At 41.5% G+C, this 27,628-nt stretch overlaps 2 protein-coding genes across 2 annotated transcripts in view; one reads left to right on the forward strand and one right to left on the reverse strand.

Annotated features, from left to right (window-relative positions):
- Positions 1-6,780, forward strand: part of LOC122561764 (ADP-ribosylation factor 4-like) — a 22,850-nt gene extending 16,070 nt beyond the window's left edge. The window contains exons 5-6 of the mRNA XM_043713884.1: positions 1,870-1,992; positions 5,374-6,780. Coding sequence (XP_043569819.1) covers positions 1,870-1,992; positions 5,374-5,460 — 210 coding nt within the window. The 3' untranslated portion in view covers positions 5,461-6,780. The remainder of the gene's footprint in view (positions 1-1,869; positions 1,993-5,373) is intronic.
- An 831-nt stretch (positions 6,781-7,611) lies between these two features.
- The window catches only part of sbf1 (SET binding factor 1), a 104,993-nt gene continuing 84,976 nt past the window's right edge, over positions 7,612-27,628 (reverse strand). Inside the window, exons 35-42 of the mRNA XM_043713206.1 lie at positions 22,542-22,668; positions 21,749-21,879; positions 20,799-21,032; positions 20,382-20,489; positions 18,582-18,796; positions 16,039-16,126; positions 12,808-12,939; positions 7,612-12,715 (exon numbers count right to left, since the gene is read on the reverse strand). Coding sequence (XP_043569141.1) covers positions 12,617-12,715; positions 12,808-12,939; positions 16,039-16,126; positions 18,582-18,796; positions 20,382-20,489; positions 20,799-21,032; positions 21,749-21,879; positions 22,542-22,668 — 1,134 coding nt within the window. The 3' untranslated portion in view covers positions 7,612-12,616. The remainder of the gene's footprint in view (positions 12,716-12,807; positions 12,940-16,038; positions 16,127-18,581; positions 18,797-20,381; positions 20,490-20,798; positions 21,033-21,748; positions 21,880-22,541; positions 22,669-27,628) is intronic.

Genomic DNA, 27,628 nt, shown 5'->3' on the forward strand with positions numbered 1-27,628 from the left:
GAACATCTGCCCCCAGTCAGCTTTTGAAAGTTCTTGCCTAATACTGTCAAAGTGGCCTTTCTCCAATTTAGACCTTCATCTTTTAGATCTGGTCTATCCTTTTCCATCACTATTTTAAATCTAATAGAATTATGGTCGCTGGCCCCAAAGTGCTCCCCCACTGACACCTCAGTCACCTGCCCTGCCTTATTTCCCAAGAGTAGGTCAAGTTTTGCACCTTCTCTAATAGGTGCATCCATACACCTGAATAAGAAAATTGTCGGGTACGCACTTAAAAAATTCCTCTCCATCTAAACCTTTAACCCTATGGCAGTCCCAGTCGATGTTTGGAAAGCTAAAATCTCCTACTGTAACCACCCTATTATTCTTACAGATAGCTGAAATCTCCTTACAAGTTTGTTTCTCAATTTCCCTCTGACTATTCGGGGTCTATAAATACAATCCTAATAAACTGCTCATCCCTTTCTTATTTCTCAGTTCCACCCAAGTAACATCCCTGAATGTATTTCTGGGAATACCCTCCCTCAGCACAGCTGTAATACTATCCCTTATCAAAAATGCCACTTCCCCTCCTCTCTTGCCTCCCTTTCTATCCTTCCTGTAGCATTTGTATCCTGTAACATTAAGCTGCCTGTCCTGGCCATCCCTGAGCCATACGATCAGATAGTATTTATGTACTTCGAATAGCCTGTGCAATTGCATACAGGGCCATTGAAAATGAAATTAAATAAATGATTGTCGTGTATTTTAGTGAAATAGTGAAAAGTTTTCACTGTTGCCCTGATTGGTGCCATTTTGAAAAGTTAAGAATAATCAAAATAAAAAGATTGAGTCCATAATCCTTCTACCATTGGTTCTGTGTTTCTGTTATCATTGTAACCTCTAGTTTTAATTTGTGTATTCCTTATGCTTTTTTTCTCCATCCTGTTTGACATCTGTTTCCATATTGCAACTTTTCCTCTCTTCTTTTGTCTGTATTCTTTGATATACCATATTTTTCCACACTGAGGTTCTGGCCAACGTTTTCACCCAGAAGATCACGTTTTGATTTTTCTCTCTGTCATTCAGCAAATTTCAACAAGATGAGGTTTGCCATAACACTAATAAGCAAATCATTCCAAAGCAATAAATTGATTGTATAAATATGGCATTAATAATATTGGCATTTTTAATGGTCAATCAGTACAACTGATTTGTCATCCCCTTTTTGTTAGGAAGCAGAACTATAGAAAAGCAGTCCCCATGTCCTGACTGTCAGGGGTGCCCAGCTAAGGAGTTAGATCGTCCCTAATGGAGCACACCCTCAGCTGATCTTAGAAGAATTGACCTGAAAATGGGAGTCAGCCTGTTTGGTGAAGAATGACTCATTCACAGCCAATACTCCCAGTCAAGTCACTTAGCCCAATCTCTTCCCCAGCTCCCCCAATCATTCTCACTTACTGACACTCCCCTTGTGCCTCCATACCACTCCTTTTCATTCATTACCAGCCTGATCCACTTTCACCGTGTTGACAGCCCAGCAGACTTTAATTCCCCAGGGCATGACTACCCACTGCTCCAAGCCACTAAGTGAGTTTTGTTGCTCACTAGAGAACCGGTTGGAAGCATTTGCAGAGTCATCCAGCGACTCACTTCAAAACTATCATTTTTACCAGTGTTTTGAATAAAAGCCTTGCAGATAATGTTATAGTTCCGAGGCCATTTTTTCAGCCGGCCTGTTGTAAAGCATTTGGGAAACAGGTTTATGTGAGATTATGATTTCGTTTGTGTAATGAGTTCTTAAACTCTTGCATTTATCAGTTCTAATACTGCAAGTTAAGTTTGATTTATATGATTCCTGAGCTCATTCTATTTGTATTTTTTCCCCAGATTGCTGAGGATGAGCTGAGCAATGCAGTGCTGTTAATATTTGCAAACAAGCAGGATTTGCCAAATGCTATGTCAACTGAAGATCTCCGTGCGAAACTGGAACCACTGGCCACCAGCAGAACTGTAAGATATTTCTGTTTTTCCAGAATGTAGACCCCATGAGTGCTGCCAGGCTACATTTACCAAATTGATTTGTCCAATCAATATGGTAATTAAAATCACCCATGATGTTGTTTGCAATCAATTTCTTGCAAGCCCTTATTATTTTTTCTTATACTGCTATACCTGCTTTCAGTGGTGCCTGTTAATCTATTCTACGATTTCTTATGTCCACCATGATCTTCTGGGTCAAGATCATTTCTTTGTACTAATCTCATACTTTTGTTTAAAAAAAAACCTCTATTCCACTTTTACATTTCCTCCTATCTTTTGTAACCTCTCCTTGTAAAATGCCATGACTGTCCCTTGAATAGCCAGCTCCTTGTTTTAATCACCTTACAATTGTTCTGTAATTGTTAGTGTAACCATATACAATTTTGTTTCAACAATGCAGTCATTAAATGAATGCTTGCAATGCTAATATAAGAACATTTAAATGTGTCCCTAATCTGGTTTTTCCCTAATCTGATCTAATTTGTTGGTGCATTCTCTCGTTCCTGTCGCTTTCTGGTTATCTTTAGTTGGATTGTTCCCCATCACTATTGCCTTATCCTTCCTCTTGAATTTTCTGTATCTATTCCCCAACCAGCCCCAATGCCCTAGTTGTGCAATTCCCTTGTAAGCCCCATGAATCAAAAAACATTCTTCCAGCACCAATCTTTGACATACATTCAGTACTCTGATTTGTTTGTGGCTCAGGTTGAAATTCAGAGACTTTAGTCTTTGTGCTTAATCCCCTAGCATAACCTTTCTTTCTTCGTCCTGACTCTGTCTTGGTACTTTTTTTAAAAAAGATTAGACTACTTAGTGTGGAAACGGGCCCTTCAGCCCAACAAGTCCACACTGACCCTCCAAAGCGCACCCACCCAGACCCATTCCCCTACGTTTACCCTTGCACCTAACACTGCGGGCAATTTAGCATGGCCAGTTCACCTAACTTGCACATTTTTTGGACTGTGGGAGGAAACTGGAGCACCCGGAGGAAACCCACGCAGACATGGGGAGAATGTGCAAACTCCACACAGTCAGTCGCCTGAGGCAGAGATTGAACCCGGGTCCCTGGTGCTGTGAGGCAGCAGTGCTAACCACTGTGCCACCCATGCCGCCCAAAATACTTGTGTGGATCACAACAATGGAATCCTTCTCTATTGCAAGTTCTTCTTCAGCCCTGAGATGTCCTCAATCCTGGAAAAGGATAGTCAGTTGAGCAGTTGAGACACTCCTTCTTTGCTGTAATGAATCATGCCTATCCTTCAACTATACTATACCTTAATATAACCACACTCCTTTCAACTTCCCTCCCCCAACTTGAATGACTGCCAGCATCATAGTGCCATAGTCAACCTGCTCAGCCTTCATGTGTTTTTCAATTCCCAGGAACCTCAAGCTTTAGAAATACTATTCAACAGTAATCTGTAGTTTGATTGAGCGGTTTAACTAGGCAATGAATTTAAAACAATATTTGTCTCCCCAATTTAACTACTGACCCCATATATAGAAAGGAAAATACCTGAAAACTCTCAAACTAACTTGTGTGCTCAGTTCACTTTCTGGGTTTGAATTTGCAAACCCCATTCCTAATTCCACCTTTTTCCTCCAAGACCACTCTTTTATTAAGGTCAACACAGTGCTTTCTCGTCACTGCTGCAGGGTTTTATCTGTTTCCAAAAATTGCCCTTAGGCACCCTCCTATTCTTTACCTACACCTGCCCCTGACATCATCCAAAAACACAGCTTACAAGTACAGAACCTCACTGCCAGCCCTTTGACACCTCTCGATTGTTGCTAAATTGTCAGACTGCTTAGCTGACATTCAGTTGAACACACAATTCCTGCAGCTGACTATTGGGAAAACTGAAGTCATTGCTTTTACATTACAGTGTGGAAACAGGCCCTTCGGCCCAACAAGTCCACACCGACCCGCAACCCACCCATACCCCTACATTTACCCCTTACCTAACACTAACACTACGGGGAATTTAGCATGGCCAATTCACCTGACCTGCACACCTTTGGACTGTGGGAGGAAACCCACGCAGGCACAGGGAGAACGTGCAAACTCCACACAGTCGCCTGAGGCGGGAATTGAACCCGGGTCTCTGGCGCTGAGGCAGCAGTGCTAACCACTGTGCCACCGTGCCGAACTCTTCCAAACTCTGTTCTTAGTTGCCAATTCTTTCCTTATCCCTTCTGACAGTTTCACTGAACCAGTTGGTTTGCAGTATATTTGAATATGGTGAAATATTTGAATCTTTCCAAATACACATCTGCACTATTACAGCATACCATACTGCCCTGCCCCAGTTCAACTGCTGCTGAAACCCTTGTCTGTTCCTTTGTCCTTTCTTGCCTCAAACATTAATTGGGATAGTCATAGTGTAAAAGCATTAGAAGGGTCAGGTTTCTTAATGTCTTCAAGGAGAGCTTTTTATATCAACATGTAGAATGTCCTACAAAGGAGGGTGCAGTATGAAACTAATTCTGGGGAAAGAAGCTGGACAGATGTTTGAGTTGGCAGTGGGGACGTATTTTACTGATAAGCTTAAAACTTTCAGTATTGTGGTTGCTATGGAAAAGGATGGAATCTACAATGGAAGATTTTGGATTGGGGGAGGTAGATTTTGTTAACATAAGGCAGGAACTGGTCGAATTAGTTTTTTTTCCCCAGGAATTCTCTCTGCTCTCCTAGTTGCTTTAAGTTCACTGTATTCCACTAGGACCTCGGTTGATTTATTTCCTTTGTATCTATTCCTTTTTGTCCAGACCTGAATATTCCTAGATATCCAGGGTTATTTGGGTTGTTGCTGCCACGTTTCATTCTAAAAAGTGAACGTGTTGGGTCTGTACTCTTCCCAGTTTTATTTTGAATGGCTCCCACAGGTCTGCTGTGGGTAGACTTACCCAGGTGGATTTGTGACAATTGATGACTGTTTCATGGTCACCATTACTGGAGACTAGTTTACAATTCCAGAATCAATTGAATATAAATTCCACCAGCTGCCATGGTGGGATTTGATCTCCAATTCTGAGCCTGGGCCTCTGGATTACTAGCCATGATAATACCACTTTCCTTGTGTACAGGGATTGTCACCAAATTTAAAAGAGTACATAATGGGTAGTGTCATTTCATTACCTGTCACGTGCTCACTTCAGGTAAGTCAAAGCTTTTCTGTCCTCCTGAAAGGTTCAGATGAAATGAGAAATAATGTCTTACAAACACAAATACTATCCCCTTCACAGAGTTACACTGCATTAAATCAAGCTGGAAGTGTGTGTTTGGCAATAACAAAATTCTCTTTCTTATTTCTTCAGCTAAGTTTGATGATAATTTCTCTTTCTTCACAGTTGCACATTCAGCCCACATGTGCAACCAGTGGCCTTGGTCTCTATGAAGGACTGGATTGGTTGTGCCAGAAGCTGTGTAATAACTAGAGGACCCAGGTTCATCATCTATCCTTTCTACATCAGTGTGTCAACTGCTAGGACTTGAACTCGAGGACTTTTAACAATGGCTTCCCAACTCTTTTGTGTTCTTTTTATTTTGCTTTATCTCATGCTTGTCAACATGGTGCATTTTAAAATTAAAATCAATTTGGTTAAGCGTGATCTCTTCATTCAATGGTTGGATGCCCCTTGCCAAGGCCAGTTCAAGGACTTTATAGCACTCTGTAGTCACTCACTAGATGCTTATTCACAAGCATCAAAAGTTCTGAGAACTCTGCATGCAGCTCCCAACTTAAGACAATTTGAATTTCAGAAGTTACTAATAACTGGATGAACCATCTCGTTTGTTTGTTTGATCTGCTGATTGTGGACCATTTGAAATGGTTGTTCAACATGCTGTGCCAGTTTCTTTAGTATTCCACAGCCATCGTGAGGATTCAAAGGAAGGAAGAGGTTTTTGCAGATGTGATGCTAAATTGGATATAGGAATTGTAATTAATGACCATGATTATTTTCATAAATGTAGTTTAAAAACTACTAGAGAATGTGAGTGCCAATTATGAGACTCGAGCAAATCTTCATTTTTCAGAGTGACGCTCTTTGAGTAAACTGTGGCCTACTTACAAGCCAACTTTTTCTATTTACCTTTACTCATCTTGCACAAAGGAGCTTTATACCTTTTAAGCAACCACTTACTCTTCCCTCAGCCTTTTGGTGATTGGTTTAGGTTTCATCCTCAGCATATGAGGGACAGGATTCCTGCATTGGTGTTTCTCCCATCATTGCCAAAGGGCCACTCCAGTGAGGTCTGATTTGAAGTCACTGGTGTGCAGATCCAGATAGGAAATGCCTTTTGAAAGAATTATGTTACTTTAGATGACAATTTATATATTTTACTTTGTAGCAGTTTTTTTTCTCTGTTTAGGAATAAACTATTAGGTTACGAAGGGCACTGGTTTGCTGTTTTAATAACTCAAGGGTAAATCAATTTCCACAACTGTACAAAAAAATTTAGTTGTCTTGACTGTTTAAAAATACAACCAAATCTTAGTGTATGCATGGAGTATTTACCTTGTATTGTATTTGTGCTAATGTTATGATGGGGAATCCTTGATTTCCTGTTACTGTAATGGTCTTTTGGGGTATGTAAACACCTGCAAATGAATATTGCGTTCTAAGTGGAGATGGTGATCCTGATAACTGGATAAACAGTAAATCAGTGAGCTGAAGCAAACCATATTGAACGTAACCAAAGGCTTCTTTCTGGAAAATATTGACTCAATCTTAATAAAGGCCTTTTCAGAAATATTCCTGGTCTGTGCTTTGTTCCTTACATCAACAATCCAATTTAAATCATGAATGTTAGTGTCTTAAGTAAATGAATGGGCAATGCAGCAGTTCAACATGGTAGCATTGTAACTATTACAATTCCTGTAGAGATTACAATTAAAGATCCTAACATGCTTATTGGAAATGTTAGCTTCCCTAAATTCTGAAACTAGTCTAAAATGGATGTTGGGATTAGTTTATTCCTTTAAGATTGCATTTGTTAGGAGTTAGCAAAGTAAATCTTTGCTTCAGAAAGGATAAGTCCTTCCCTGAATGTACATAAACACGTTTACATTCTCATGCCTCTCCTACCTAGGTGTGGACAAAGCCTCATGCACTTGTACAAAATCTTTAAAGTTCACAGGGTATAATGTTGGTTAAAACAGAACGACCAATTTCTAAACACTTCTGCAAACAGTGTTACATTTCAAAATTTGTTGATAGTGGTTGAGGAAAAATACTGAATGTAACAGCAAGACTTTATTTCAAAATAGTACTGTAGTACTTATGCACATGGAGAAAGCAGAGGGCATTTCAGTTGAATGACAACTGTTAGTGCATACTTCTCTCATTGCAGTGGAGTGTCAAACTGAATTATGAAGAAGTTACTGCAAGGCTCTCTCTGCCCCAAGATCAAGGCCATTGCTTAAAAATGAATTATCTTTGTATCTTAACACTTGATCAACCTAACAGGAAAATTACCAGGACATTATCATGTAATCAAAGTGCTTCATAAAAGTCTTCATTTAAACTGGTGCAGTGAAATTTGAACAACTTTTTTCTCAGACAAGAATGCTAACTAACCCATGATCTTTCAGGTTCCAAAAGTAGTAATTTAATATTTTATTAAATTTCAGTTCTCTTTGTCTAAGCACAATACAGGATTCTGTATGGAGACCACAATGTTCAGACTAAGAAATCCCAAACTCTACATGGTTATTTTATTTTACAATCTGAACTTATCCATCTTTATACAGGAATTGAGACTATGTACAAAGAATTCTCTTCATATTTAAAATAAAAGCATTTTCAAAGTTAAAAGCTTGGCAAAAGTAAAATGGACTTTGTGGGAAGAAAAAAAGTTGTCATTTTTCAAATGAAAGGCTTAATTTACTACAATTTCTGCAAACAAAACAAATTGCTTTGCCTGCCCTACTTTATCTGTCAGATCCCTGAAATCATACTCGCCTTGGACAAGGACCCAGCAATGATCACTAGGATCACCAGTTGTGTACTCCGTTTTCTGCAGTTCTCTCAATGTTATCAGTAAACTCCACGGAAAGGGATCTACCGGCAGAATTTTTCTGACTCATGAAAAGGGAAGGAAGTTACTTAGAACCACATTTGTTCAAATAATCCTCATCAGTTTTTCTGCCATTGGGGATGCTCCCAATTCAGATAATCTGGACTTGACTGAAGGCATGCATTTTGAGGAAATGTTGATTGATTGTACTTAAGGGAAACCAAGGTTGGAGGTTGCAAGAAGAAAATATGTTACAATATTGATAGCTCCTCGTTGTTACACAGTAGTGAACCTTGTAGCATATCATTGTTATTAGATTCATAATTGGCCTCAACAACCATTTTAGCATCTTCATCAGTCTGACATCATTCTACCATATACTGTACAGTAATCATGGAAACTAGATAGGTTCATGTAAATGCTGGGTATATTGTCCTTTCACACCAGGATTGGAGTCTTGCTCCTGCCTGGTCTCTCCCCTCAGCCTCCTATACAGATCTTAAACAAAATGGAAATCTTAAATCCAGTACCAGCTGGGCATTGTTCACAAATTTTTTTTACAATAACCAAGGTAGACTCAAAAAACTGACATTTGAAACAATAATGTGACACTAGGGCAGATTGAGTGTCATTGGAAATCTCAGCTGAAGTTGAAGCATGTCATTCAAAGACTGGAATAAGTACTATTTTACACACAGCCTGCATTGAACCGGACTGGGAATGTTTGTTGGGACAGTGTAGCAAGAGTTTTATTTCATACCTAACCTAACAATGGTCCTGGATAGGCTGGATGGTGGCACTGGAATAAAATGCATTCCCTCCCACTGAATCATAGAATCCCTCCAGTATGGAAGCAGGCCATTTGACCCATCAAGTCCACACTGACCCTCAGAAGAGCAAGCCAACGAGATGCAACCCCCTACCCAATCCCTGTAACCCTACAACCTTACTTGCGCATCCCTTGACACTACGGACAATTTAGCATGACCAATCCATCTAACCTGCACATCTTTGGACTGTGGAAGGAAACCACAGACATGGGGAGAGCGTGCAAACTCTACACAGACAGTTGCCCAAGGATGGAATCAAAGCCAGGTCCCTGGTGCTGTGAGACAGCAGTGCTAACCACAGTCACCGTGCCACCCACTGACAAACATTTAATGCAAAAAAATGCTTTACCAGTGGTATTTAGTGAGAAAAGTATTTACCACAAAATAGTGGAACTCAGAGTCTTTCTCCATTTTAGGTATCCACTGTACTGACCTATAGGCACCCACACAGGCTGTTAAGCAAGGACTGGTTTGAAAGGGTCAGAGCAACTCGAGGCTATCATTTTGAAGGTGTTGGGTATAGGGGTAGATTTGGAAGTCTGGTGAATTCCAGCAAAAAAGTAAATGCTTGGAAATACACTTCAGCTCTGAATGTACTCCCCTTAGCAGCTTTATATGTGGTGATTCTGTTCTATCGCTGGACAAATGCTTAGTTTATTTAAGCAACACAAATCATAAACAGTTCAAATAGCAAATTGCTCTGCAATAAGATTGAGCAAATCCACCTGCCTTCATTCCACATCCCAGTCTCTTCAATACCGTGGGGCAGCCACTTTCTTTGGTTGACAACTATCACGTAGGATAACGTACATCCCCAGCAAGAATGTGGATCAGAGGAGTAAATGCTGAGTTGTAGCTAGAACTTGATTTTGAGAGATCTGGGAGCCAAGAATGGTGCATATTTGCCTCACGTGCAGCAGATTCATTAGGTCATTTCACAAAGGAGCAGCAAGCACACGAGCACAGAAAATAGCACAAAAGATTGGTAGACCCACAGTTACTAAAAGCTGGTACAGTCTACATGAAACATCCAGTGCAGTAGCAGTGAGTGAAAGAAGGCCGAAGAAAAGCATCCTCTTGAGCACAATCTGCTGAGGCCTATTTACATCGAGCAAAGTGGCACTTTCATGCAATCCAGCCAGAAGAGATTTTTCATTCTCACTTTGCTCAGCTCTTTTAAGCTATTGAATTCATTCAAAAACAAAATAAAAAAAACATTTCTTTTTTGATCAGAAAATGTCCTTGTCTACATGCTCCACATCAGAAAGATTAAACATTCAGCTGAGGTTTAAAGGCAATGCATTTCTGCAATGAGATCAGCAAAAATACATCCCAAACATGACAAGATCTGAAATAATGAGGTCCCTCAATACCACCTGACTTTCTCCTCATGGCTAGTTTGGATACTTAGACACGTTTAAGGATAAATCTTAGCAGCAAACAGCCGGAAAATGAGTATATGCAACAGAATTTGATCAGGGATCTGACAACACAGGGACTAAAGGCAACAATGCAAAATTCAGGATACTGTAAAACAGGACAGTGAAACAGAAAAAGTACGAGCTGCACAATTTACAGCAAGTGTTCAAGACAATCGAAGGCCAAGGGCGATTTTGACAGACAGTGAACAAATGACAACAAGATAAAGCATGAGCTGGTGAAATAGATTCTAGCAATATTTTTAAATTGGCAACCACAATATTAACACTAAACAACAGGATAAGATGTCGTCATTGTTTGCAACCAGAAACCATACACTGAGTTAACCCAACATATCTGAATCCGATCTTGACCCCTCAGTCCGAGTCACATGAGCAAATGCCCAACAATTTGAATTCATCCATAAACATGGACTTTTGCACTTGGGACAGATTTGTTCTGAGAGACATAGGATTTTGTATGCCAAACATGTGACTAAGTTCTACGTATTGTAGTGTGGGATGGAGATGATTATCTCTCGAACATCCTCCCCTCCCTCTAAACTTGGACCTCTGGAATTAGTGCAAGTCTCTTAGCCGTGTTGCTCTCGCACCCTTCAGCTGTCCAAGACTGAGCAGACATGCTTATGAAGTCCTAACTTCAGTGTTTTGGTGATGGATATAATATAGAGACACCCCTCAGTGCACCACTGGCTCAAGTACATTGCTTTTGTTCAAATAGATAACAAATACATGTGGATACACAACAATTTGTAAATATCATCTGACTTGTACACCAATATCTAGGAAGCTGTTGCATAAATAGAACAAGGATTAAACTATGTACAGCTGTACAGCACTAACAGCAGAATCAAAGAAACAACACTGTTAAAATAACCTCTCAGCTGTGTTGTTTCTGTGCAGCTGTCCATGAGGGCTGGAGGACACCACCCCTACTCCTGCTCAGTTACTCCTCCTTGCCTTCCTTCTCAATGTGACCCAACGGAAGGTAAGTTGGGAGTCAGCAGTCTGGCGAAAGATATGGGTCAGACCAACCCCACTATACATATCCAGCACAGCTGTTTTTGTAAACACAGTGAGCATACACCACCTGCCAAGCCCTACCCCTTACTGCATAAGTTAACATAGAACTAAACACACAAACACATCCCTCATTGTCCTACTACTGCCCTTACAGTTTGAAGGGTTCTAGTCATTTTAAAAGAAATTAACACTCTCATTGAGAGCTGCTCAGTGAACAAACACACACAACTGTGTACCTTTAACCATCTCTTGTTCACAAGTGCAAAAGGCTGCCATTTTCCTTGACAAAATTGGCCACAGACTGTTACAGCAGCACTGACCTACTGAAATTAGACCTGAGCAAAAATTATTCCCCAGCAAAAAATTATTCCCATATCGACTTGTAAACAGCAGGCTGGCCTTACTTGTTAGCCTATTTTATCCTGTAAAGAAGTCCTTTCAAGGAGAGATCCTTTACACATTCTCCTGTACAGCCATGTCTTGATTCCCACTGTGGGACTGCAGTTTCACTGCATCTACAACTTTCTTACTAATTTAGCTTGATTCTCTGGTTGCCCTCCACGGATTCTTTACTAACAAAGTTGCAGCATCACATGACAGGCCAGTGGTTACAAGACATCTCACAAGATCTATAACAAAGGCAGTGAAATTAAATGGTGGTTGATCCACATCCTTTTTCCAGGAATAGGCAATTAATCTGATAGATGTGACTCAAGCTGTGCTGGAACTTCTAAACTGTTTGAGCCAAAGGGATTTTTAGGCTTGAGTATTTCAGCAATGGGTTGTTGATCGAGAATATCAGCTCTTATCTCAGGAGTATGGCCACAGAAGATTCTATTCAAAATGGCAACAGAGTCCAACACACAAATTAGTTCAGAGATAAGAGCAGAGAAAATCTGGTGTGGGGGGGAAAGGCCCTGAGCAAGAAAAGGTTTAAAGGTTTAATTTTTCTTCATACTTATTCTAGTTTGTAATCTTCTCTTGTATTGGTGTGTGCAATATGCTCTCTCCCTCTCTCCAAACATGCTGATTCAAATGGAATATCCCCAACAAATACACACATCCATCAATGCTGGGTATGGGGTAGCAAGAGATCTAAACACAATCCTCCCTCATTGCCTCTGGACTCTGTAAATGGATGGCTGAGAAATTACAAGTTTCCATAATACTCTGGTTCTTGTATTTTTGATACAACAATTGTTGTTGTCCATAGTGACAGAGATCCAGACGATGAACTCCATACCCAGCTGTACACAGGCAATGGCTGCAATACATGGTGCTCACGCATCGGACAGACAGCTCTGTATTTTATCAATCCACTGCTGGGCACTCTGGCTGTCTTGGGCACAGAAATTGTAAACTCTTTTTGTTGTCTTCAGCTACGAAATAAAATAGTTTGCAAGTCAGTTTTAGTCTGCAAACAGCTTATTATTGAAAAATTTGGAACTCAGTGTTGCTGACAGAGACTCACATCAAAGAAGGCTTTTTCCTCGATGTTTTTGGGGGCTCCCATTACTGCTGCTCCCAGAGTAACAGATTCCACTTCAGTGAGGTCAACGATCCCCTTCACATCTGTGTCCGATTTACTTTCGTAATATCTCAACTGCAAAAGAAAGCAGAGGAATGTTTCAGTCAAGCAGTACAGCACTAAATCTTTTTCCTCTTTTCACATCATCATCTCTCCTCTACTGAATCTCAGGAGACACGCCAAACGAGTTGCAGTTAGTGCAGCTGATCCTCTCCAACCTTTCTGCTCCTCTGCTTATTTCACACCACTCCCATTTTCCCTCCAATCTAGGATCCACTCTGTCATCCCTGGCTCCACAGCCCAGCCCTGAGGTCTTGGCCTTGCATAACCCCATTCGAGGGCAGAGATTCCAAAAACAGAGACAGGTGCAGCACAGGAAAGTACTCTGTAGGCTGCAACTGGCAGCAACAGCTGAGGGCATAATCTCCTCAAGTCCCATTCTCAGGAAAAGTCACATTGGCAGCAGGTTAAAGAGAAAGGGGTTGAGTGTGATGTAAGATGTGTGATTTACCTATATTTTTAGCATAATTTATTTTAACGGTTGGATTTGAGCCACTGGCATGTGGATTTTAGTTTGCATGTGAAGAGGTTTAGTGATCAACTAAGTATTTCTGCAGCCCACAGAGATTTCTTTAAGGCAGTCTGAAAGAATAGTTCTTGGAGATTACTGGAAAATTGTTTGCAAGTAAGCCAAGTAAATCATGATACATTAGACTTTCCGCTTATAAGATTGATTTTTGTTTATTTTTGATTTGGGAAAAGTTTCTGAATGCCAAGTAGAGCAATTGCTAAAGTCTCTGAGTGTAAAATAGTTTTTCCCGATAAGATTAGAACTGTTTAAAACACAGTTACCTCAGAGTAAGGAGTTCAGTTCAGAAGTTACAGGCTAGAGATGTCTTTCATTACAATCCTGAAGGGTAGATTTGAAACTGAGGACATCGAATATCAACTGTATGAAGACTTAAGGAAGAAGCTATTAGATTCTCCAGTCCAGGATTGAAGGCACAATTTGATAGAGAAGGGAGTTCTCGCTGGTGTGAGTACTGTAATTTTTTTTATTCACTCATGGATGTGGGCTTTGCTAGCTGGCCAGTATTTATTGCCCATCCTTAGTTATCCTCCAGAAGGTGATGGTGAGCAGTCTTCTTGAGCCACTGCAATCTATACAGGTAGGCTCTCAATGCACTGAGGGATGGAACTCCAGGAATTTTGACCCAGTAATACTGAAGGGACAGCGATACGTTGCCAAGTCAGGATGGTGAGTGGCTTAGAGGGAAACTTGGAAGGTGGTGGGGTATTCCCATCTATCTGTTGCTCCTGTCCTTCGAAATGGAAGTGGTGTGGGTTTGGAAGGTGCTGTCTAAGGGTTTTTGGTGAAATTTTGCAGTGCATCTTGTAGCTAGTACACACTGCTGAGACTGAGCATTGGTCGAGGGGGGATTGGATGCAATGCCAATGAAGTGGGATGCTTTTTCCTGGATGGTGTCAAGCTCCCTGACTATTATTAGAGTTGCCCCATCCAGGCATGTGGGGAGTATTCCATTACACTCCAGATTTATGCCTTGTGGATGGTAGACAAGTTTTGAAGGAGTCAGGTGGTGAATTATTCGCCACAGTATTCCTATCCTGCGACCTGCTCTTGTAGCCATTTATTTGGTGAGTCCAGTTGAGTTTCTCATCAATTGTAATCCCCAGGATGTTGACAGCAGGTGATTCAGTGATGGCAATCCCATTGAATGTTGAGGAGCAGTGGTTAGATTGTCTCTTACTGGGGACAGTCTGGCATTTGTGTGGTGTGACTATTACTTGCCACTTGTCAGCCCAAGCCTGGATACTGTCCAGACCTTGTTGCATTTGAACATAGACTGCTTCAGTATCTGAGGAGTTATGAATGGTGCTGAACATTGTGCAATCATCAGCAAAGACCCACCCATTTCTGACCTTATGAAGAAGGGAAGATCATTTGATGAAGCAGCTGAAGATGGCTGGACCTAGAACACTACCATGAGGAACTGCTGCAGAGATATCCTGGAGTTGAGGTGACTGACCTACAACAGCCACCAACTTCCTGTGTGCCAGATATGACTCCCGCCAGCAGAGCATTTACCCCAATTCCCACCGATTGCAAGTATGCTGGAGCCTTGATGCCACACACTGTCAAATGTTGTTTTGATCTCAGGGGCTGGTGATCTCAGCTCACCTCACCTCTGGAATTCAGCTCTTTTGCCCATGTTTGAACCAAGATTGTTAAAAGATCAGGAGCTGAATGGCCTTGACGATAGTCAAACTGGGCGTCACTGGGCAGATGCTGCCCGATAGTACTGTTGATGCTACCTACCATAATTTTACTGATGATCAAGATTAATGAGATGGCAATTGGCTGGGTATTTGGGTCCTACTTTTTGTGAATCGGACATATCTGGACAATTTCCACATTGTCACGGTTCCAACTATACTGGAACAGCTTGGCTAGGGAAGTGGCAAGTTCTGGAGTACAGCTCTTCAGTACTATTGCCAGAATGCTGTCAGGGTCCATAGCCTTTGCAGCATCCAGTGCCTTCAACCGTTTTTTGATATCACAAGGAATGAATTGAATTGACTGAAGTCTGGCATCTGTGATGCTGGACAGTAAAAAAGCACTTTTGGGATTAATGGGATTGTATAAGCGGTGTTTGAAAATCTTTAAACTTGTGTTTAGATGTAAATAGTCTAGTTTATCCTATTTATTTGGATTTCGTTTGCATAATGCACTTCTGCTTTATTGGTAAAATCAAATCTGCAGCATGGTGTTTGTATTTCAGTGAAAGACAATCTTGTTACACATGTAAAAATGTTTATCAAGCCAGATGTCAATATTGGATCGGACTTGTCCAGTAATAACATCAATTAGGATCATCATACAACTCTCCTGGATAAGGTGGAGTGCAGAATAAAAATTAAAAGGGTGCAATTCTGTGATTAAGAAAATGGAATCCTACCAAACAGAGGAAGTTTTTCATCTTATCTCTTGCATTACCTTCATCAACCCTCCTTGTTATTTCCAAGAAATCAATTAGGTTAGTCAAACGTGATTTGCATTAAATAAAACCATGTCAACTGTCCCTTGTTAACAAATTAATTCTCACGTGAAGCATTAGTTATGAGAACGGACAGAGCAGACTGTGGCAGTGTTACCTGATGTTTGGTTTTATCGAGTACAAACCAACGTGGTTTCCAAGCTTTCAGAAAAGCACCTCTTTTATAAAGGGTTCCTTCATATGACCTGGAGACAGAATACATGCATGAGTCCAGAAAAGGACAGTGCAGAAATGGAAAACTTTTTGATTTGATACAGCTAACTTTCCTCTTTCATGAGAGCATTTGGAAGTTTTCGTCCATCTACGCTGTTTTGTTATTGCTGTCTTGCTCTACAAACTAATTATACATCTTTTGAAAAAAAAACTGTACAGAGACCATATCATTACATACTTAAGGTCAGGCTCAAGTTATTGAGATCAGACAATGCATATGAACCGAAACAAATGCCTGATTTTGCCCCATCTGGATTACACTAGCCTATGATTTTCTTTTTATCCATGGAATGTGGCCATAGCAGACTGGGTCAGCATTTATTGCCTATTTTTAATTGCCTAAATTATAATCCATATGTTCACCATTAGGCCAGCTTTTAATTCCAGGTTTTTATTGAATCTGAAGTTCACCACCTCCCATGATGGGATTCCAACCTTATGTCATTGCCTTCTCATTAACAATACTTAACCCCTCAATGCTGTAATCTATTTACTGAAGAATATGTAGCGTATCCACCAACAGTCACTTGAGCAGGCCTATACCACTTGATCTCTCTTCAGAAGACAAACCCTTCACCTGTCGGATCAATCTAATGAATCTTCTTTGAACTGCCTCCAATGCAACAACATCCCTCCTCAAGGGGACCAAAATAGTATGCAATACTCCAGGTGCGGTCTCCCTAATGCCTTGTATTTTTGCAACAACACTTCCCTACATTTATACTCTATTACTTTAGCAAAAAGTGCCAAAATTCCATTTGTCTTCCCTATAACCTGATGTACCTGCATACTAGCTTTCTGTGATTCACGCAAGGGGACACACAAATTGCCTCCACACCAAAGCACTCTGAAGTTTCTCTCCATTTAGATAATAAGTTACTTTTCTATTCTTACAACAAAATGGATAACCTCTCACTTATTCACATTAAACTTCATCTGCCAAATATTGGCTCATGCACCTAACTGATCCACATCCATTTGTAAAGTTATTTGCTGCAACTCACTTTCCTGCCTAGTTTAGAGTCATTTGCAAGTTTGGTTACAATACCTTCTATCCCTGCATCCGAGTCATTAATATAGATGGTCAATATTTGGAGTCGTGGACCGAACCCTGCAGCACCCCACTATTACAGCTTGCCAAGCAGAAAAAGACTCTTTTATCCTGACATACTACTTTCTGTTGGCCAGTCAATCCTCTATCCAAAATAATAAATTACCTCCAACTCTACGTGACCCCTGAGACCTATCTACCCACTGTACCAAACTGGCCAAGCTGTTTGGAGTTTTACACTGTTCTCTTCACAGTTTATAATTTACCCCCAAGTTTCATGTTACGTGCAAACTTTCTATCACTCAGCCAATTTTGCATCACATTGCTCCTGACTCTCCATCATCTATGACTTTCCTCTGTTATGTGGCACTACATCAAACATCTTGTGGAAATCCAGGTATACCACATCAACAGCATTACCCTCATCGAATCTGTTATGTCTTCAAAAATAACCAGCACGTTAGTTAAACATAATGTCTCTGATTCAAAGCACTTTTCATCCCCCAAGCGAGTACTAATTCTATCCTGAACAATTGTTTCGAGAAGCGTTTTCACTACTGATTAATCTGTAATTGCTTGGGTCTCCTTACAGCTTTCTTGAACAAGTCCATAAAATTTACAATTCTCCAGTGCTCTGGCATCACCCTTCAGAAGAATGAAAGATTGATGCCCATGTCCCTGCAATTTCAACTCTCACTTCCTTCAAAATCCTTATTTGGAGATGCCGGTGTTGGACTGGGATGTACAAAGTTAAAAATCTCACACCACCAGGTTATAGTCCAACAGGTTTAATTGGAAGCACACTAGCTTTCAGAGTGCTGCTCCTTCATCAGGTAATGAAGGAGCGTCGCTCCGAAAGCTAGTGTGCTTCCAATTAAACCTGATGTTGTGTGATTTTTAACTTCAAAATCCTTGGATGCGTCCCATCAGTCCCAGGTTATTGTCAATTTTAAGCGCCAATAGTTTATCCAACATTTCTTCCTCACCAACTAAAATCCTTCTAATGCCAATTTCCTCTCGTGTCACAATGACTTGGGTAGCATTTTTCGCTTTGGTAAAGACCGATGCAAAGTATTAATTTAACACTTCCGTGCAAATTTCCTTTTTGCTCCCCAATCTCATCCTTTTTCCATTCTATTCCTATTAAAATGGCTATTGAAGATTTTGAGGCACCCTTTTATACTGATCTACAATTTGCTCCAGTGGAGCCACAACATGGCGCTGCTCAAACAAGTTAATATTGTTTAAGTGCAGTGAAAAACCCAAACAGTTTAGGAGTTAGACATGCTGAAAGAGACCCAGAAAAGACCTGTTTGTTATCTTACCTCCCAGTTAGTGTACATTCCTCACAGCTCTAATGTAGCATTAGTACCTACCTGTGTTCACTTTCTGATGTCTGAAACTGGCTGTACAAAGTGCTTGTGCTCTTTCGTCCCATAACACCACTGGAGGGAGTGGAGGTTGTGCTACTATCTGTGTCCAGACTCAGATTCAGAGTGGATCCAACTACTGCCTCATGTAGATAAACACACTGAGACCTCTGATGGTGCGAAAGAGTTGAGGACATCAGCAAAGAACTTGAAGACAAATGCTGCACAAATAAGAAATAAAGAAATCAGAAGTAACGCAACCATAGAGTTCCTTCGCCTTGCACAGCATAGGGATCACCTCAAGCCCGTGCTGTGACTCTGAATTTTGAAATAATCAATTCTCTGGAACCCGTGCAGTGATCTAGGAGATCCACTGCAAAACTTCACCAAAACCTCAGACAGCATACCCCAAACCCATGACCACTTCCATCTAGAAGAACAAGGGCACACAAAATACACGGAAAAACCATCACTTGTAAGTTCCCCTCCAAACCACTCACTGCCTTGACTTGAAAGTATATGACTTTTGTTGTCTACCACCTAACCAGCAGTGCAGGTGCACTGACACATAATGGACTGTGGTGGTTTAAAGTAGCAGCTCACTGCCAATGTTCAGTGGAAATAAGAGATGGACAATAAATGCTGACCCATGCGAAGACCACAACCCCTCAAATGAATTAAAAAAACAGTTCTTGCACCAGTTAAAAGGTTTAACCCTTCAATCCAGCTGCAGACTTTTGCCATTTTAAGATGTAAAGCGTGACTGAGTGGCAGTAATTTCATAGCTGAATCAGAGATTGCAGTAGCTCTCACTGGCATTGCACTTTCAGAGGGCAAGCAGTTTGTTGTTTTGTGAGGAGGGGCTGGTAGAAGAACCTTCAGAGGGCTGTAGCATCACAATGAATAGTCAGGCAGTGGTTCAGTGCATAGGTTTGCACTGTGCTGGCAAGTGGCCTCCTTGGAGCAAGTGCTGCAATGCTGGAGGTATTGCTTTTGAATTAAATGTTAAACTCAGATCCCACAGCATCAGTTTTAAGGTTACTTGGCTCATTGCTGTTTGTGAGAACTTACTGATCTCAAATTCGAAACTATTACAACATTAACTACATTTCAGCTGTAATTCACTGGTTTGAGAGCACTTTGGGATGTTCTGAGATCAATAAATATTTTGGACTAGTAAGTATTGTACTCTCTTCGATGCTGCCTACATGTGGGCAGTTACTCTCAACTTTACCATACTGTCTCAGTTTCTCATAATTAGCTCTGTTTATAGTTAAGATCCTACGTCTAAGCTCTCAAATCCAACATGAAATTATAATATAATACGATCAGTCTTCCCCAGAGGATCCTATACTATAAGGTTACTAACTAATCTTGGCTCATGGTTGAATAATATATCTAAAATAGCCTGCTCTCAACTAGTTCCATACTTTAATGTTCTGGTCATGAATCTGCTCTTCAGACACTCCAGTTTACCAGAGTCTGTGCAAGGTTGAAATATTTTATCCCCCATGGAAATGGGTTTTCTCTGATTGATTGGTTGCCCTGTATGGATTTTACCCTGTGATTTGGAGACGTTCAGGGCTGGATTCACCCATTCTAATGCATTACAACTGACCTCTAGTTTTTTTGTCTTTTAAGAGTCACAGCCTCAACAATATTCTGGTACAATTCAATCATTGCCAAATCACAGCCACTGTCAAGCAAGATTTTAGTAACTCACCGTCAACTTTCAGTCAACTATGGACAGGCAATAAAACACAGTTCACATCCTGTGAACATAGTGAAGCTTATGTGCTGACTTACCTTACCCTCCTGCTTGGTCTCTGCTTGCTGGGTTGTTTTGATCTTATCCCAAGTTTCCCTCCATTTGTCTGGCACCTGGCCCAGCTCAGCCTCCAGCAACTGCATCTCCTGTTGGATGAAAGGAGAGATGAGGAGATTCCGGGCTATCCTTTCCATGGTGAGATTTATGCTCTGATTCCAAAGTATTGCCCAATCTAATTCATGGCCTAATCCTCCCAAATGTTGGACACAGGAAGCTATCTAGAGATGCAGTTTACCAACAATCAAGCACAAGGAAAAGTGATCAGGTTCATGGCCCTTAAGCCCAGATTAATGTCAAACATAAAGACAGTTGATCAGATACATAGCCCACTGCAGGTCATTCCTCAGACATTGTTTACATTTGAGTTTAAGTTGAGACTTGGGCATGAACTCTACCTCCAACAATTTGCTGATAGCATCAGGCATCGTCTTGTTTTGGTTGTCATAGCATGGCCAGACAATCTTGCGCTGTGCTTGAGCAGACATGGTGTCTGCTCTTTCCCCATCATCCACTTGTTCTCGTCGATTGTATACCAGCTCCCAATCATATGGTGGCCCTTCAGAAATGGTCTCATCAGTGTAATAATCCCAGACCTTCAGGTTGGAAATGTTAGCATATGGCCTCAGAACCTAGAGTTGAAAAGGAGATGGGTTTAGAAACCATTGGTGCAATTAAACTAACAGTTCATGGAGTTACAGGTCAGAGGGACAAGAGCAAGTCATTCTGCTTTTTGAGTCTCTTTTACCATTTAATTATGGTGGAACCATGACCCAATGTCACATGCCCAATTTTTCCACAGATCTTTTAATGCCATCTGTTAACAAAAATCTATCAATCTTGATTTAAAATTAACTGATGGATCAATTGCTTTTTGAAGATGCAAGTTCCAAATTATTACCACCCTTCATGTTGAAAAATCATGTCTAACTTCACTCAAGGCCTGGCTCTGATTTTTAGATTATTTCTCTAGTCTGAGAACCTCAACCAACAGAGTTTCTCTAATCATTCTGTTTCCCTTAAACTTCATCAAAGCTTAAACTTTAATCAAATTACCCCTTTTAATCTCATAAGTTTAATTTAATGAACTGTTAACACATCTATAAGAGAATAACATAGTACTGAGGATGTGATCTAACAAAATATTCACATAGCTATAGCATGGTTTCTAATTTTTCCCTTCTACCTCTCGAGATAAATTATTTTTTGTACCTATCTGTAACACTTCAATCATCTACATTCATGGAAACGGTAATAAGATCAATGATGATTGGGGTAGTATAAACAAAAACCATTTGGAATCATGTGGTACAATGAAATCCACCATCTCTACAAAGCTTCTCCTCACCTCGACATCCTCAGGTGCATACAGATAGTTGAAGAAGATTGGAGTTTTCTTACTCAGTCGGTCAATATAGTCCCACACAGACCTGTGGTTGTGTTGGTTCTTCCTTTCGCCTTTCTCTTCATACATCAGTCCTGTTGAATACAAATCAAAACTCAAAAGTACCCTGTAAAGCTGCATGTGGACTAGCCATATGGTTGCCTACAGAATAAAGTGAGACTTGGTGGATCAAATTCTGTTCCTTCATCATGGAATGATGAGACACATTTAGCTAAATCTCACAATTCTACTGCTTGCCTCTGGGATCTGGATTCAAATCAGTTCCCTGAAAAGGGAGGGGAGGGTGGTGAAAGACTCCATGAGCCTGTTTTACTTGGGATTTTTTGCACCTCAGACTACGTTTGAGAAAGGGTGTGTTGAATTTGATAACTAAGATTGATAAATATTTGAATCGCATTCTACCAGCAAAGAAACCTTCTGTTTTCCCAATAGAACATTTGATATATACTGAACTCCTTCAGTATATCATCCTGCACTGAATTGGGGCAGGACACAAAGGAAATGTTTTTTTTGCCTGGTGGCAGGAATAGGATTTTAGCCGACTCACCACTGTGGACCAACACAGGTCTCTGGAAAACTAAGAAAATAAATCAAAGCAATTCCCTCATTGCTGTCACCAGGACACCCTTTCATAAACACAAGCCTGACATGTGCCATATATCTTCAATAAACCCACACACATCCATTCTAGTAACCAACAAAACAAATAAGACAAGCAGCTGGTTGTGGTTTTTACCAAGTTCGATCCTTTCATGGTCAGAGTCCAGTAAGAATGTTCGGAAGCGGTTAGAGACATGATGATATGCCAGGAATTTCAGATAGTACAAACTAAACTCAAACTCCATTGGAAACTGCAAATGAATCTGAAAAGGAGAGGAAGGAACAGTTAAAGGAGAAAACAATTGGCAAAGACTGAGAAAACTACCATTTGTTCACTTGGTGACAACTATTTCCGACTGAAACTATTTCCGACTGAATCAGGGCTCTATAATTCAGTGACTAACAACATGGCCATTAGGGAGACCCCACAGAGTAACCCCACAAAGAGAGTTGCTCGACTTTGCCTGTGGAGTCAGGGAGGTGAAGAGAAATAAAGGATGTGCAAGTGATCAAGCCTAATTGGAGACACTGATTAAATAATTTGGTAAAAATCTAAAAACCACACAACACCAGGTTATAGACTAACAGGTTTATTTGGAAGTACTAGCTTTTAGAGTGCTGCTCCTTCATCAGGTAGCTGTGAAGCAGGATCAGAAGACACAGAATTTATAGCAAAAGATTACAGTGTCATGCAACTGAAACGATATGTTAAACAGACCTAGATTGCTGTAAAGTCTTCTACCTTTTAGAATGAGTTGCAGGTTTTGGTTCACTAATATGTAAATCCCAGAACTTCTTTCAAATCATGTTCTCAAGAAAACATAGGATTTTTAAAAAAAAATAATATCTTAGCTCAAACAATGCATTAAAGGTGGGAGGTTAGAGTCTGTATGCATCCCAGCTTTGAGTCATACTGGTTCTATTTGCAAAGTAGAAATTTTAAAAATGTTAGATGGATTGACTGCCTGCAGATATTGCGCTTTTTGAGCAAAATAGAATGTATCTGCAATTGTAATTCTGCAAATGCTGATGAAGGAGCAGCGCTCTGAAATCTAGTACTTCCAAATAAACCTGTTGGACTTTATCCTGGAATTGTGTGATTTTTAACTTTGCCCACCCCAGCACCTCCACATCTTGATAAAAACCAGCTGAGACATTAGAAAAGCGAGACAAGCACCTCAACCACATTAATTGTTATGCCTCACTGGAATAGTGCTCTGGAAATCCAACCCCGCTATTTCTGGAGTTATCACAAAAGTACACAGTATTTTCTGCCTTTATTACCTAGGTTGAAAGAAAACACGGACCAGGTATTTGTGCTTAACAATGACTGTACATTACAAATAAAAATATTCTAGTGACAGATAAACAATTATGAACCATTGTTCTACTAGTTAAAACTCTAACTCACTTGCAAAAGACCCCTCTACACACCCACAGAAGAAAAACCCGTTTTGGGAAGGACTGGGGAAACAATTTTGTGGGGCCAGTCCACAGATTACATTTTGCCGATTAGAACAACGCTTCTCTATTTTCCTTCTCGAAGTATTTTCACTTGCTTGCAGGAGGTACAGAGTGACAGGGTCACACTTATAAATTCAAAGTCATAGCTTACAGCAACTGATGAAGGGAATTAAATTGGCTTTCAAATTTGAGATGCTTTTTAGTATGGAGCAGAAATGGCTCCTTCCCTTCCAGAGGTAAGGCAATGTCTGACCCTAACATTCAGAATCCCAAACTGTTCAGTTAACTGGCAGCCAATCACATAGTTATTGGCAGTCAAGAGTGTAGTGCTGGAAAAGCACAGAGGGTCAGGCAGCATCCGAGGAGCAAGTGGATCGACGTTTCTGGCGTAACGTTGATTCTCCTGCTCCTCAGATGCTGCCTGACCTGCTGTGCTTTTCCAGCACTACACTCGCGATGCTGATCTCCAGCATCAGCAATCCTCAATTTGTCCACATAGTTATTGGCAGACAAGAAGCCTTTGTCATTGATTACTTGATGGACTAGTGATCAGTTATCAGCTACTTGTTACCAGCAAACAGTTTTTAAAAATTCAGTTGAGAGATGTGGTTGTTGCTGGCTGACCAGTATTTATTGCCTGTCCCTAGATTACTTGAGAGGATCGTGGCAAGCTGTTATTAGGGAAGGAATTCCAGGACACTGACCCAGCAACAGTGAAGGAATGACGATATAAATTCAAAGTCAGGATGGTGAGTAGATTAGATTAGATTACTTACAGTGTGGAAACAGGCCCTTCGGCCCAACAAGTCCACACTGACCCGCCGAAGCGCAACCCACCCAGACCCATTCCCCTACATTTACCCCTTCACCTAACACTACGGGCAATTTAGCATGGCCAATTCACCTAACCTGCACATTTTTGGACTGTGGGAGGAAACCGGAGCACCCGGAGGAAACCCACGCAGACACAGGGAGAATGTGCAAACTCCACACAGTCAGTCGCCTGAGGCGGGAATTGAACCCGGGTCTCTGGCGCTGTGAGGCAGCAGTGCTAACCACTGTGCCACCGTGCCACCCACTTGTAGAGAACTTGCAGGTAATGGTATTCCCATGTACCTGCTGCCCTAGTCCTTCTAGATGGAAGTGGTCATGCATTTGGAAGGTGCTGTCTGACAATCTTTGGTGAATATATCTTGCAGTTAGTACACACTGCTGCTCCTGAGCGTCAGTAGTGGAGGGAGTGGATCCTTATGGATGTAGTGCAAATTAAGCTTTGCCCTGGATGGTGTCAAGCTTCCTGAATGTTGTTGGAGCTGCACCCATTTAGGCAAGTGAAGAGTGTTCCATCACACTCCTGACTTGTGCCTTGTTGACAGTGGAGAGGCTTTGGGAAGTTAGTTGCCACAGTACTATTAGTGTCTGGCCTGTTCTTGTGACCACTGTGTGCATGTGACAAGTCCAGTTAAGTTTCTTGTCAATGGTAACCCCAAGAATGTTGATAGCGGGGGATTCAGTGATGGTAACACCACTGAATGTCAAGGAGCAGGCACTTGCCACCTGTCAACCCAAAGCCTGGATATTGTCCAGATCTTGTTGCATTTGGACATGGACTGCTTCAGTATCTGAGTCATAGTGAATGGTGCTGAACGTTATGCAATCATCAGCAAACATCCCTACTTCTGATCTTATGATGGAGGGTAGGTCATTGATGAAGCAACTGATTATGACTGGGCCTAGGACACCACCCTGAGGAACACCTGCAGAGATGTCTTGGTGTTGAGATGACTGACGTCCAACAACTACAATCATTTTCCAAATGTGCCAGGTACGACTCCAATCAGTGGAGAGTTTGCCCGATACCCATTGATTCTAGTTTTGCTCGGGCTCCTTGAGGCATTTTCTCAAATATGGCCCTGATATCAAGAGCAATCACTCTCATCTCATCTCTGGGATCAGTTCTTTTGTCCATGTTTGAACCAAGGCTGTAATGATGTCCTGGCAGAACCCAAACTGGGCATCACTGAGCAGGTGCTACTTGATAGTACTGTTGATGACATCTTCCATCATTTGACTGATGACCGAGAGTAGACTGATGGGGCAGTAACTGGCCGGATTGGATTTGTCCTGCTTTTTACATACGGGGCATACCTTGGGAAATGTTCCACATTGTCCGGTAGACCTCACTTTCTCCTTGTAACTGTACTGGAACAACTCAGCTAGGGGAGCTGTAGGTTTGAAGCACAAGTCTTCAGTACTATTGCTGGAGTTGCTGCAGGACCCATAGACTTTGCAGCACCCAGTGTCTCTAACTGACCTTGCAGGGTTGACTGGGCTGTTTCTGCCATTGTGTTTTCCGAGGCCTAGGTCCCTGGCAGGTGAACTGTCTGGTTTCATTTCTTCAAGACTTTGTAGGTATTGGTACAATTGAATGGCTTGCTAGGCCATTTCAGAGGACAAGTGAGAGTCAACCACATTGCTGAGGTTTCTGGAGTCACATGTAGGCCAGACCAGATGAGGATGGTAGATTTCCTTCCTTCCTCTGCTTTTCGCAGCAGAGAGCGGCGGGAGCTGGGCGGAAGTTCAGGCGGAGCGCAAAGCCGGTCGGGAAGGTAAGCGATTGCTATTAGAGTGGGTGTGTTCTAAACCCCAGGTCCTACAAAGTAGGGTCTCCCTCCCTCCCTCCTCCTCTAACCTAAATTAAGAGTCCACAGTCTTGCCACAAAAAGAGGGTCTAAGGAAGTTTGGATCGAAGAGTGAGGCTTCAGCTCAGTAGACTTTGACAAGGAGGTTAAATGAAGTGATTATGCCACTGTTGAAGAGGGTGAAGACATGACTGCCCAGCTGGTTCAGTGCGTTACGCACTTGATGTGGGAGGTCAACGACTCTGGTGTGCCTGGCTCGTATATGTGTGGAAAGTGTGTGCACATTCAGCAATTGACCGAGCATATTGCAGCGCTGACGAAAGAACTCGAAGACCTTAGCTTCATCCGAGAGAACGAGATCTTTCTGGACAAGACCTTCAGCGATGTTATTACACCAATCATGCCAGAAGAGAGCAGAAGAGAGCAAATGATGAGGAAGGCAGAGAGGAGACAGGTGCAAGAGACCCCGGGAGAAGTACCTGTCAGGAACAAGTTGAAGCTTTTGGAAACAGTAGAGACTGATGACACTGCCAGTTCGCAAGGCCGCCAAGTTTGTCAATCAAAAGTTGCCGCAGAGGCAGACCGGAAGAGTCGGACATCGCACAGAGCCGTGGTAATAGGGGACTCCATCGTGAGAGGAACTGACCGGGGTTTTGTGGCAGCAGACGGGATTTAAGGATGGTGTGTTGCTTTCCTGATGCTAGAGTGAAAGAATCGCGGACAGAGTGCAGGAAATCCTCAAGGATGAGGGTGAAGAGCCAGAGGTGGTGGTACATGTCGGCACAAATGATGTCGGGAAGAAGAGGAGGAACATACTACAGCGAGACTTCGGAGAACTAGGAAGAAGGCTGAAAAGCAGGACGTCCAAGGTGGTTATCTCCGGTTTGCTTCCAGTTCCTCGGGCTAGTGTGGCCAGAAACAGGGAGATAATGGACTTGAACGCGTGGTTGGGGAACTGGTGCAGGAAGCAAAGATTTAAGTTCTTGGATCACTGGGGTATATTTTGTGGTAAACATAAAATCTACAAGAGAGACGGCTTGCACCCTAATAGGTTAGGGACCAGTATTCTGGCAGGCAGGTTTTCTACTGCAACACCGCTACATTTAAACTAAGTAGC

This window comes from Chiloscyllium plagiosum, chromosome 23 (assembly GCF_004010195.1).
Source record: "Chiloscyllium plagiosum isolate BGI_BamShark_2017 chromosome 23, ASM401019v2, whole genome shotgun sequence".
In the NCBI taxonomy this organism is placed as follows: domain Eukaryota; kingdom Metazoa; phylum Chordata; class Chondrichthyes; order Orectolobiformes; family Hemiscylliidae; genus Chiloscyllium; species Chiloscyllium plagiosum.